The 11,648-nt window shown below is 43.6% G+C and overlaps 1 protein-coding gene across 1 annotated transcript; it reads right to left on the bottom strand.

Annotated features, from left to right (window-relative positions):
* Positions 1-8,945: 8,945 nt before the first annotated feature.
* LOC123048105 (uncharacterized) lies at positions 8,946-11,283 on the bottom strand. Its single transcript, XM_044471274.1, has 5 exons — positions 11,116-11,283; positions 10,981-11,046; positions 10,782-10,874; positions 10,577-10,696; positions 8,946-9,792 (listed from the first exon to the last, which is right to left on the bottom strand). Exons 4-5 carry the CDS (start codon positions 10,688-10,690, stop codon positions 9,415-9,417), a joined length of 492 nt encoding a protein of 163 aa, XP_044327209.1. The 5' UTR covers positions 10,691-10,696; positions 10,782-10,874; positions 10,981-11,046; positions 11,116-11,283; the 3' UTR covers positions 8,946-9,414.
* Positions 11,284-11,648: the final 365 nt, after the last annotated feature.

Genomic DNA, 11,648 nt, shown 5'->3' with positions numbered 1-11,648 from the left:
TTACCGAACCATCCCTCGAATGCGAGCGCTCAAGTTTATAGCCTTGGTCGACATGTGTTCACTCGTCTTCGCATACACTGCCGCCACGAACCCACGGTTCATCCTCCGTGGTAGTATCTTTAACTACATGGTCGCAATCTGCATTTGCATCTTCACCTACGCAGGTTTTGCTGCATTTGACCTCCAATCCATCTGCTGTTTGTGTATTATTTTTTGATCGATACGACTAACCTCCCATTAATGTGTGCAGGGTAATCAGCAAGATGGTTAACAGATGCAGAGGCATCAGGAAGACACGATAGAGAGCGGCCACGGAGCAGAGGAGGATCGGCCCCCCTGAAGGCAATCTGTCCCATTAGTCATCTAAATGCATTAGGTTGTGTATCTTCAATACAAGAATGCAGATGTACTGAAATCATCTAACTAGTAGTAAGCTGAGTAGTTATGGGTATTTGTGTGCAGTGCTGTGCACGGTCTGCATATCACCACCCTTGTAGTATCCAGCCCAATCCGCTGCGTACACCGTGCATTTCTGGCTGCAGCCTGCAGCGTCCGCCAGATCCGCAAACAGGCAGGCGTGCGGATTTGGAGTCCTTATCACCATGTTTATACTCATCAGGTTGTTGAATCAAACCATTCTGCAAGCACCGTTTCAGTAATGGCTCTTGTTCAGTATAACTACGGAGTATGTTCTAGATACATTTTTTCGATAAAAAACGGATACAAGACACAGCCCGAAATCATCTACATGATTAATCCCATGAACAACAGGCCAAGAACAGCCACACTCGTGTGGAGTATATTTGTGTGCCGGCTCAACTGCACAAGTAAAAGGCCGGAACCCAAGTACAGAACAGAAGAAAAAAAAGTGTATTCTTTTGGTAGACAATCACGTTCTTCAGCCGAGTAGAAGAACCATACATATTCTCAGCTGAGACTTCTGACAACCCCAAAAGGGATAGTCCAGGACTCTCCAAAGCACGGAACCAAAGAACGACGAGCAAGGGAATACAGTCGTCCTACACAAGACCCGTGGTGAGTGCTGAAGGGCGATAGAATCTTGTGTTTTACAAGTCCGGCAAAACTGCATTTCTTTCCACTTGATACCAGGAGACGACCTTACAGATCTTAAACTGTATGGACAATATGAGCATTTCTGGTTCACAGACTCATTCTTTAGCATCCCATCAGCCTTCATCAACCCCCCGGATCTAGCTATCACTGTCGCCGCCGATGGCTAGCGCCAGCAAATCAGTAACATCCGGGATGCTGACCGGGGGCAGAGGCGACGCCTCATTTATCGTCTGCTCCCATCTCTTGAGGATACGGTACGGTTGAACATATCCCCAAAGGTCTTGAAAGGATCGCTCAGTTTCTTCTGCAACCCTAGGAGGAACGACACCTCGCCGAATTGCCATACAGCGGTCATTACCATGAGTGTGCCGAGTAGGATGTGGGTGATCATGTTCTGCCTCTTGATTTTTGTTCAGGTCTTTTGCTATGTCGACTCCTTTCTGCTCTCCAAATCCTCATGGAGAGAGTCCAGTTCAACATTCTTCCTCCAGTGCATTCAACTGTTGAAATAAACAAAGATGCAGCAGGCGAACATAACATATGTAGATCATTGTTGATGCAAACAGACATAATTCCGAGACCATCAGATGCATCTGCAACCTGAAACAATTCAGATGTACAAGTAAAAAAACAGCACATATGCATACCTTGGAGAGCAACGAGGAGAGGAGCCACGGAGCCGGTCGAAGGGGAGAAGAACAGATGTGCAGGAATCACTGAAAACAAAGTGCTTTTCTATGAAAGAAAGCAGAGGAAGAAGCTGCATGCCTCTTTCCCAGTCGGAGATAAAAAAACATATAAATTCATGTTGCTGTCAAGGATTCGAGCTCCCTTAGCTTGGTCAAGTGCTTTAGTTGCTTTGGTTCAAACCCTTCACTATTTTTATTGACTTGAAATACCTTTAACTCTTCTAAGAGTTTAAGTTTACCCACATTATAAATCTCAGAATGAAGTTGATCATCACTTGGGACATAAAAATGGCACAATTTGGCAAGGTTGCTCATGTGATCATCACTTGGGACATAAAAATGGCACAATTTGGCAAGGTTGCTCATGTCTTTGGGAAAATCACGACTGCCATTCCACAATTCAAGATCTAGAACCCTTAAATGATAAAATTTAGAGATGTTCGGTGGTAAATGCATCTGGCTCTTACTTGTCCCTAGACATAGGTATCGTAGGTGGACCAATCCTGGAAAGTTATGTAACATAGACTCCACGGGACAAAGCATGATGGGCAAATGAAGAACACGAAGAGTGATTGCTTCCCCAAAAAAATCACCAAATATCTTGACAAAACCTTCATCCATTTTTCCAAATAACATCCATGTTTGCAAATGTTCGACCTTAAATCTTGTCTTAAGTTCTTCCAATTCACTCTTCAATTTTTTACCAGACACTGCATCATATTTACCTAAACCATATGTGCTCATAGACAAGTGACTGGTGGTTGGCTGAATCTCTACTGATCCAACACTAGGGAGACTTAAACTAAGACAATCATGAGATGCAATTTTCAATGCCAAATCATGCAGTAGGTCATGCATAACATAACGCAGATCATACAAACTACTTCTGCTTCAGTACAACCCCCCTTAAACACATTAACGGAGGAGATCTCTCCATACCCCTTCATAATAAAGGGTAGGATGGTCCTTTTACAAAATACGCCGGCGACAAAAATTTATTTTGAGACAGCCCCTGACAATAAACAGCGGCTAAGAGTAGCATGGGCCGGCCCAACAGCAAGTCGTCTCTCTGAAACACTAAAAAATTGTGCATGCGACAGGTATTGAACACACAACCCATGCACTATCAGGGAAATGAGCCAACCACTAGACACACCCATCCGTCATGACGAAGGAGCAGCGCAGAGTATTAAGACTATCCATTTGATGAATATGTAAAAAAAAGTGCTATAAGACGGACTCTTCCGACTTAACCGAAACCCCTACGTTGTACATGATGTACTTGTGGACTTTCATAAAATATACTCAAATTTTTCAGGCAGTTCGGCATGGTCATCCTAGTACTCCACACAAAATTTGGATGAATCTGTACACCAAACACGCGTTGCGTCACGTCCGGTCAGTATTTTAGGGATTTTTCACGCGGAAAAACATAGAAAATGCATGAAATCTAGAAAATATATGAAACATGGCATGGACGCTTGCCATGATGATGATAGTATTCTGTGGAAAAAGTTTGGGTCCATTTGATGAATATGTAAAAAAAAGTGCTATGGAACGGACTCTTCCAACTTAACTGAAACCCCTATGTTGTTTATGATGTACTTGTGGACTTTAATAAAATATATCCAAATTTTGCAGGTAGCTGGCATGGTCATCCTAGTACTTGGGCAAAATTTGAACGAATTTAGACACCAAACACACGTTGTGTCATGTCTGGTCAGTATTTTAGGGATTTTTCACCAAGAAAACCCTAAAAATGCATTAAATGTCAAAAGTCGGCGAAACTTGGCATGGATGGTTGCCATGATGATAGAATATTGTGGAAAATTTTTGGGCCTATTTGATGAATGTGTAAAAAAAAGTGCTATGGGACGGACTCTTCTGACTTAACCGAAACCCCTACGGTATACATGATGTACTTGTGGACTTTCACAAAATACACCAAAATTTGCAGGCAGCTAGGCATGGTCATCCTAGTACTCCACGCAAAATTTGAACGAATTTGGACATTAAACTTACGTTGTGTCACGTCCGGTAAGTATTTTAGGGATTTTTCACTGGGGAACCCCTAGAAAATGCATAAAATATCAAAAATCAATAAAACATGGCATGGATGCTTGCCATGATGATAGAATACTACGGAAAAAAATTGGTTCCACTTGATGGATTTGAAAAAAAAATGCTACATGACAAAAAATATGTCACATGACGAATAATACAAAAATTAATAATTTTACAAAATACAGCAGTCATCAATGCTCTCATTTTGAAGAATATGCACTGTTTGTATGAACCTTACCAGTTCGGAACGGGTGAATATTCATGGTAGCAGTCCATATCCTAAACAAAGAGTACATTGAAGACCGATGCTTATGACTGGCAGAGGAACTGGCTATTTTCTTCTCGTTCGTCTTTCCTCTCGCTCGGACATAGATTGTTCGCACGAGTTTTTTTCTTGCTTCATTCTTGTGCTCCCTTTGTGTTAGAGTTTAAGGATTTTAGAAACTCAAAAATCAAAACAGTTTGACAGGTTTAGAATATGGTTTATGAATTTGACAAATTTGGTGGATGTGAAAATAGTTTGCGGATCGGACAAAAAATTCACGAATTTGTAAACAGACAAATTTGAAGGAGGTTCATGAATTTGAAAAGATTACATATTTGAAAAAAGTTCACGAGTCTGAATGAAGTTCATAAATTTTAAAAAGTGCGTAAATTTTAAAAAGATCACAAAATCTAAAATAAGTTCACGAACTCCTCGAAAGTTTAAAATTTTGAAAAGTTCAGGACATTTGAAAAAGATCATGAAAATTGAAAAAATGCTTATATTTTAAAAAACATGGATTTCAAAAAAGTCATCGATTTTGAAAAAATCACTGATTTGAAAAAGTTCATGAATTTGGGAAAAATCATGGGTTTTAGAAAAGTTTTGTAAAAATTGAGACAAGTTCGTGGATTTTAAAATCGTTCATGTATTTGAAAAAAAATCATGGATTTGAGAAAAGTTAACAAGTTTAAGAAATTAGACACGGACTTGAAACACAATTCACAAATTTATGAAAATTTCAGGATTGTAGAAAAATTTCGTGAATTTTAGAAAGGAAAAGAAAATGAAAATGAAATAAAGAAGGAGATTGAGAAAAAAAAAGCAGTAGAAAAATTGGCTAGACAAAACCGGAAAAAAAAGAGGCGTGGCCTTTTTTGTTCACGTCACGTCTGAGGACGCATGGGTACATAGGTTGTTCACCTCAAAAAAAGGGTACATAGGTTGTTCACGACTTTTTTAGAATAAGTAGAACAAAAGTTATGGTCTGTACAGCAGCATTTGTTCTTCCAGTTGGTTAGTGGCATTGTATGAATACAAGGAGGTAACGAATTCGAATCTTACTACCCCCATCTATTTTTGAATATTAAAAAATATTAATGGGCCGACCCGGTTGGTGCTAGCACATAATTGGGCTCCTCGTATGTATGGCGCGGGCAACGGAACATTTGTACGAAAATGTATATAAAGAGTGAAATGACTATATTACCCTTTCTACGTTTTGTAGGGGGTTGTACCGAAGCGGGTCTCTACATAGTTTCCTCTTCTCTGAAAAATCCATGGGTGACTAACTCATTTAAATTGCTCAGACCTATGTTTTCAAATGTTTGGTTTTGGCCATTGGGTATCACAATATATAGTCCGATCCATAGAATGATCAGCTCGTCACTTCTGAAATTGTAATCTTCAGGAAACAATCCAGAATAGGAAAAACATTGTCGTAGATGAAAAGGGAGAAAGTCATAGCTAAGCTTCAAGGCAGGCATAATTTCATTGTCATGACTCTGCTTCTCCCATCCTTCACTTTTTAGGACCCTTTTCCAATGACCCAAACTAAGATCTTTACTTAGTAATCTACCAACTGTTTTTGCTGCAAGAGGGGAGCCCTTTAGTTTTTCCATTATCTTATCTGCAGTCTCAAGCAAAAACTGTTTCTCCCTTGGATATTGCTCATCACCAAAGACAAATGCAAGGAATAACTTTCTAAACTCTTCATATTCTAAACCATTGAGCTTTATTGAGTGGCCCGTTGTTTCAACCTTCTGTGCTATTGCTTGAAATCGAGTTGTGACGAGAATCATGGAACCCTTTTCCTCTGATTTATTGAGTGTCGACAATAATTTTCCCCAGTCATCTCCATTACTAATCTTCCATATATCATCCAATACAAGTAAGAACTTTTTAGATCTTAATCTTTGCTCAATCAAATCTTCAGTTGTACTGCCAATTTTTTCCTTTTCAACTGCAGGGGTGCATGTTTTTAATCTGCTCTAGCACCTTATCCAGATTGAAACCGAGTGACACACATATCCAAATCATGACGGGAAAATGATCCTGCACTTGTGGGCTGCGATAAATGTGTTGTATCAGTGTAGTCTTCCCCATTCCCGCCGGACTGACAACCGGCCGGAATCACAGTTAGACCCTTGTGACGGTACTGACCACTGGTGATGTCATGTATGATTCTATTGATGATAGGGTCCCTCCCGTATAGTTTTGGCTCATCAATCCGACCTTTGGTAACGGGACGACTCTGAGCAATGTTTGGGACAATTCTAGGGTCACAACCATGCAGAAGCTTGGTAACCTCACCACGCATAAGCTGCAGTTTCTCTACAATGTCCTTCATCCTTGGAGAGAAATCAACCCTATTAAACTCAAACTTTGTAGTTTCTTGCGCATTTTCACGATGTTCATCATGAACATGTGGATCCGGGGAAGATGAGCAAGGGAGGAGTTCACCACAGGACTGAACGTCTCCGTGTAGTCGACGCCTTCCCGTTGAGTAAATCCTCGGAGGACCCAACGTGCCTTGTAGCGTGCGAGGGATCCATCAGAGTGTAACTTGTGCCGAAAAATCCACTTGCCGGAGACCACTTTGACACCTGCAGGCCTGGGAACCAAACACCAAGTTTTGTTCTTGATCAATGTATTAAATTCATTGAGCATAGCATCGTGCCAAGGTGGATCGTTAATAGAAGATTTGTTTGTGACAGGGATGGGGGATATGTCGGGGGAAGTGGTTAAGGTGAAGAGACGGCGTGGCTGGGCAAACCCGCGCTTGGCGCGAGTGGTCATTTTATGTGTGTTAATAGGAGGAGACACTGGGACGACAGGACGACGTGGCGGTGTGGGAGTGGGACGAAATGACAAGATCTTTCGATCAGCGCCTCCTGCTATGGACTGTGCAACTCAGGGCCAAAGAGGACAAAGCGAGCAGGATTAAGGATTGGGCTGATTTAAATCTATAATGGGCTTAACCTTGTTGCCTAGAACTGGGATAGGCTGAGTTGTCTATGCCCTTTATTTTGTAATATATTTGTAACATATTTTGTACTTTCTCTATATTAATGAAAATACCGTAGAACGGGTTCAAAAAAAAAGAAGGTTGGCGGGAGGAAGTTCCAGGTCCAACCGCCAGAATAGTCTCCATTCCGACCAAGATCCATCGTGTCGGTCTCCATTCCGGCCAAATTTCAGGCGAACAGGCCTGATTGGTAGGGATTCTAGTTGATTCCAGCGGGCCGGCGCGAGCTCCACCAGCTGCTCCTTTGGAGGGACGGCGGCGAGCTGGTGCCGCCGCGGCTGTCGTGGGCGGGAGGTACGTCGGCGTCGTCGACGAGGTGGTGCCATTGCACGAGCAGTCACGGCTCTGGTCGATGCTCCGCCGCACGGCCGGGCAAGGGCGAGGCGGCCTGCGAGGTGTGCAGCGGCCCTTGGTTTGTCGTGTGCAGAGGCAGACTGCGTGGTGTGCGTGGTGTGTGGTGGCAAGGATTCAGGAAGACACGGGTGAGAGGAAGAAGAAGGCCACGAGGAATATTCAGTTTTACAGTAATTTTTTGCGGAATCTGTTCCGCCACAGCCTACACGATACATCAAAACAGGTTTAAGGTTCCCCTTATAATGTTTTTACGGTACCACGATATAAGGGATCTGCTGGAGATGGTCTTAATAAGTAGGAGAGGGAGGGGGCAGGTGAAGATAGAATGTGAACACATAGGACTTGTAAGTGTTCAACACAGGAGAATGTACTGGACATGAACTCGAGACACACACAAGTTGTTGAGTGCTAACAACCACCCGATGTAGAGAAAGAGAGATCTATTCTGACCAGTGGCTGCTGTGTAAGGGGATCATGATATTGATGTTGGTTGACTGGACTTTGGGCCACACACACACATGCATGCACCTCGCTTCCATTCAGACTGGATTTGTGAACGAACCAATCCTATAGTTGATTGAAGGTAGGCCAGAGTTGTGTCGCCCACAGCAACGGGTCGTTATTAGCTTAGACGTACCTGGTCTGATACCAATGGCCACTCCTTCAACACCTCCTACAATGCTGTATGGCCGTTTATATATACTTGCTAACTGAAGAACTGCACGGCTAAGCTAGCTGGCAACACCAGGATTATAAGCTCAACAATTAACCCCCTAATTAATCCTAGTGCCTAGAGATTACCTCAAAGCCTCTGTCGCGTTTCTACGAATTTGACTCGACCCAGTGCCTTTGTGAGAATATCGGCAATATGTTCATCAGTTCTGATATACTAGATAGGCATCGCGCCTTGGCGCACGTTGCCCGGTTGAGCCGCGAAATCCAAAACAATATATATATTGCATTGTTCGGCGCCTTTCATCAAATATCTGACCTCATGATTTGTTCAAAACAGTAAATACGAAGTGTGGCTTGCCGCATGCCAGTCAGGTGCACAAAGCAAAATACAACATAGCATGACACCCATGAGGTGCCAGAAGAATATTTAGATACCTATGATGGCTCTCAATTCTGATGAGCTGCTGACCAAAGGGTTTTAAGCATATCATGTCAAAGATGTAGTAACAGCAAGCAATAATCCAAGTTATGTACACACAAAGGATAGATACTTGATGTATCACAGGATTATGAGCAGATAAAAAGGATCCATAATAATTGGACCAGGTCATTTGTACATATAGAGAGGAAGCATTCAGTACTGCGTCAGATCGGATTCGCGCCTTGGCGCGAGGGTGCCGGTCACAACGTTTTGACAAAGCGTGTACAAATTGTATGTAGGAAACCAGGTATCGCATGTGTACGCAACTATTTGTGTTAGAAATATAACATAACTGAACCGAAGATAACAATCGGAGAATAAGACAGAACCAAGATCAGTGCTTTCATACGATCATTGATAGAACACAGGAACATTTTTTACGACATAGAGATAGGAACTAAAACTTAAAGTCTATACATGTCTTGTGTAGAGCAAAGCGAGAGTAGCAACATGTTACCAGGGGGTACGTTCCATTACAAAGATAACAACAAGAATCCATAGGATATGTATTTCTTGTTCAGAAGAACATCAAAAGGGTAAAGATAATGCTCCGTAAACATGCTGGGTACGATGTACCGACCGAAGCTCACCAGATACTATCCGTGGTTTCCAGGCGTTGCTCCGATTTCATGCCAATATAACGTAGCCTTTTTGCCAACTTTCCTGTGCTTGCGAGTGCTGTTTTCATAGCCCCTTTGGTGTTGTCCTGCCCTTTTAGGCGCCGAGCAGCTGTCGTATTCTGTATCTGAGTAGAATACGAGCTCATGTATCTGACAGCATAGTACCATCATTTGCGGACCTTCTTTATTGTCTTGTTTGCTGCAACCAGCAACTTGACCAGGTGTGTCACTTGATTTTCCAGCTTCTTTACGTGGGTGTAGTGATAGTCCCTGATTTCTTTGCCACATGCCTCCTCCATAAACCTAATGGCTGCGATAGCAGCACTGTCTTCTGCTTCATCATAGTTGTTTGAGACCACACCAGCTATCGAGGTTGGGACAAGCAAACCATCGAACAACTGTAACGACGAATTAAAAGTAACCGTCACACGAGACTCGTTGCCCGGATATGTCTTGTGATGGTAAATCGCAGGGGGCAACTTGAGAGCTTGCAGCATGAGGGCAAAGATGTGGGAATGGGGAATCAGTATTACATAGTAATCTTCCTGCAGAGGAAAGAAAAGGATCAAATAATTGTTTTACAAAGGGATAATCTCACAAGTGATTGCGTTGATTTCTAAAGCAGGTAACAATAAGTTTAAGTTTTGCTGACCAAACTAAATCTAGATTAGTTGTATCATTGTACATTTTACACTTAGTGCTACTGTAAGATGAAAAGCAAACTGAACTCATGAAAGAAGGATGTTTAGAAACATGTTGCTCCACTGAGTAAATTGGCCTTGTGATGAAACAAAAAGACTCCCGAACTAACGATTCGGTGCTGGTGCATTATTTGAGTTTGGTAGGCACAGACCATCACCAGGATGAAATTATTCATTTAGTGCAGTTCCCTTTTCCTCTCTTATTCCAACTTCACATCCTAACCACCAAAAGGAAGGGAGAAGCAAACTCAACTTGGTGTTTTTTGATCATGTTACAGAGCATGTAACAGTCAGATACCATTTAGAGACGGAAAGGTAATTGGCGTAGTATGTGGTCTCTCGAAAAGAAAATATAGCTATATAGAAGGTCCAGACAATATTACATTAACTGAGGAAACACCTACAAGGTTATCAACTACACCAATTACATGGCAATGAGATAGGTTCTAAATCATCACACTGTTTGAACGTGAGCATCACTACATTTTTATTGCTGGCTGCGAGGATGCATAGCCCCTAGATGAGACATGTGTTTCTCTTCAGAGACAGATGTGAGATGTTCTTTCAATCAGTTTTTTTCCAGTTGTTCAGAAAAATCAGAGAGGGGATGCGATGGGTGTTGTCTCACCCGTGCAAGCGCCCGCAGACAGCTGTCGGTGGAACGGGTGGAAGGCGGCGAGTCAGGAACAGGGAGCTCCTCGGCGGCCATCGCGATCTGAACAGGGAGCTCCTCAGCCGCCATATCGATCTGAAATCCCCAGATGCGGGCACGTATTTAGAGACCAAAGGGGAAAATAAACGTGATGTATGACCGTGCATAAGCGAGGACTGACCTGGTCGATGGAATTGAGCTGCGTAGGGCAAATCGAAGAGGCGCTGCGGAGGTTGGTTCAAGATGGCGCTGCCGCGCCAAGAAGACGATGCAGCTGCAGGAGGATAAGACGATGTGGACGAGAGAGCGTGTAAATCCCTAAGTTTGACCTATGTATAAGACGATGCAACGAACAGGCAAACGACGGATCAAATAACTACCTGAGCCATCTGTAAGGCCTCTCCGCCGGCCCCGAAGACGGATCCTCCGCCGCGCCACCGACCCAGCTGCAAGACAGGCAGAAACGTCAGAAAAGGGGGGAAGAAAACAGGCAAAGAGAGAAGGAGGAAGATCACTTGAGAACGGTGCACCAAGGAGGACGAACGGCGGCTAGAGGAGGTGGACGAGCTCCAGAGCAAGAGCACAGGGGGAGCAAGGAAGGGGGAGCGGCGGAGATGAAGCGAGCAGGGTGAATCGGGAGCAGTGCGGCGGAGGGGAAGCAACGAGGCGAATGGGATGAGGAGTAGGCATGCCATCCACCGCGGGACCAATCCACTGGCGTCACACAGTGCCACGGAAGACGAAATCCTGAAAATACCCTCCGCGCGGCGACGAATTAACAGGCGGTGGCACGGGCAGGGGGGAGATATTTTCACCGCCCGCGCGGCCGATCGGCGCACGCAGCCCACGCCAAGCCACAGCGACCGACAGGCGCGGCCCACCGGAGAGAGGCCCCACACGTCAGCGAGTTAAGACAGTAATTCTGGAGTAAACAAAACCAGTAAGAAAAAGTGGATGGAAGTTACTATTCATTGTAGCAGTGATCTGGCTTGATCCAACGGGCAAAATCTCTCCCGAGCAAGATCGGACGGTCAAGAACGCATCAAGA

Source organism: Triticum aestivum, chromosome 2D, assembly GCF_018294505.1.
Source record: "Triticum aestivum cultivar Chinese Spring chromosome 2D, IWGSC CS RefSeq v2.1, whole genome shotgun sequence".
In the NCBI taxonomy this organism is placed as follows: domain Eukaryota; kingdom Viridiplantae; phylum Streptophyta; class Magnoliopsida; order Poales; family Poaceae; genus Triticum; species Triticum aestivum.
The sequence above is the reverse complement of the archived record's forward strand: the minus strand, read 5'-3'. Positions and strand labels throughout refer to the sequence as shown.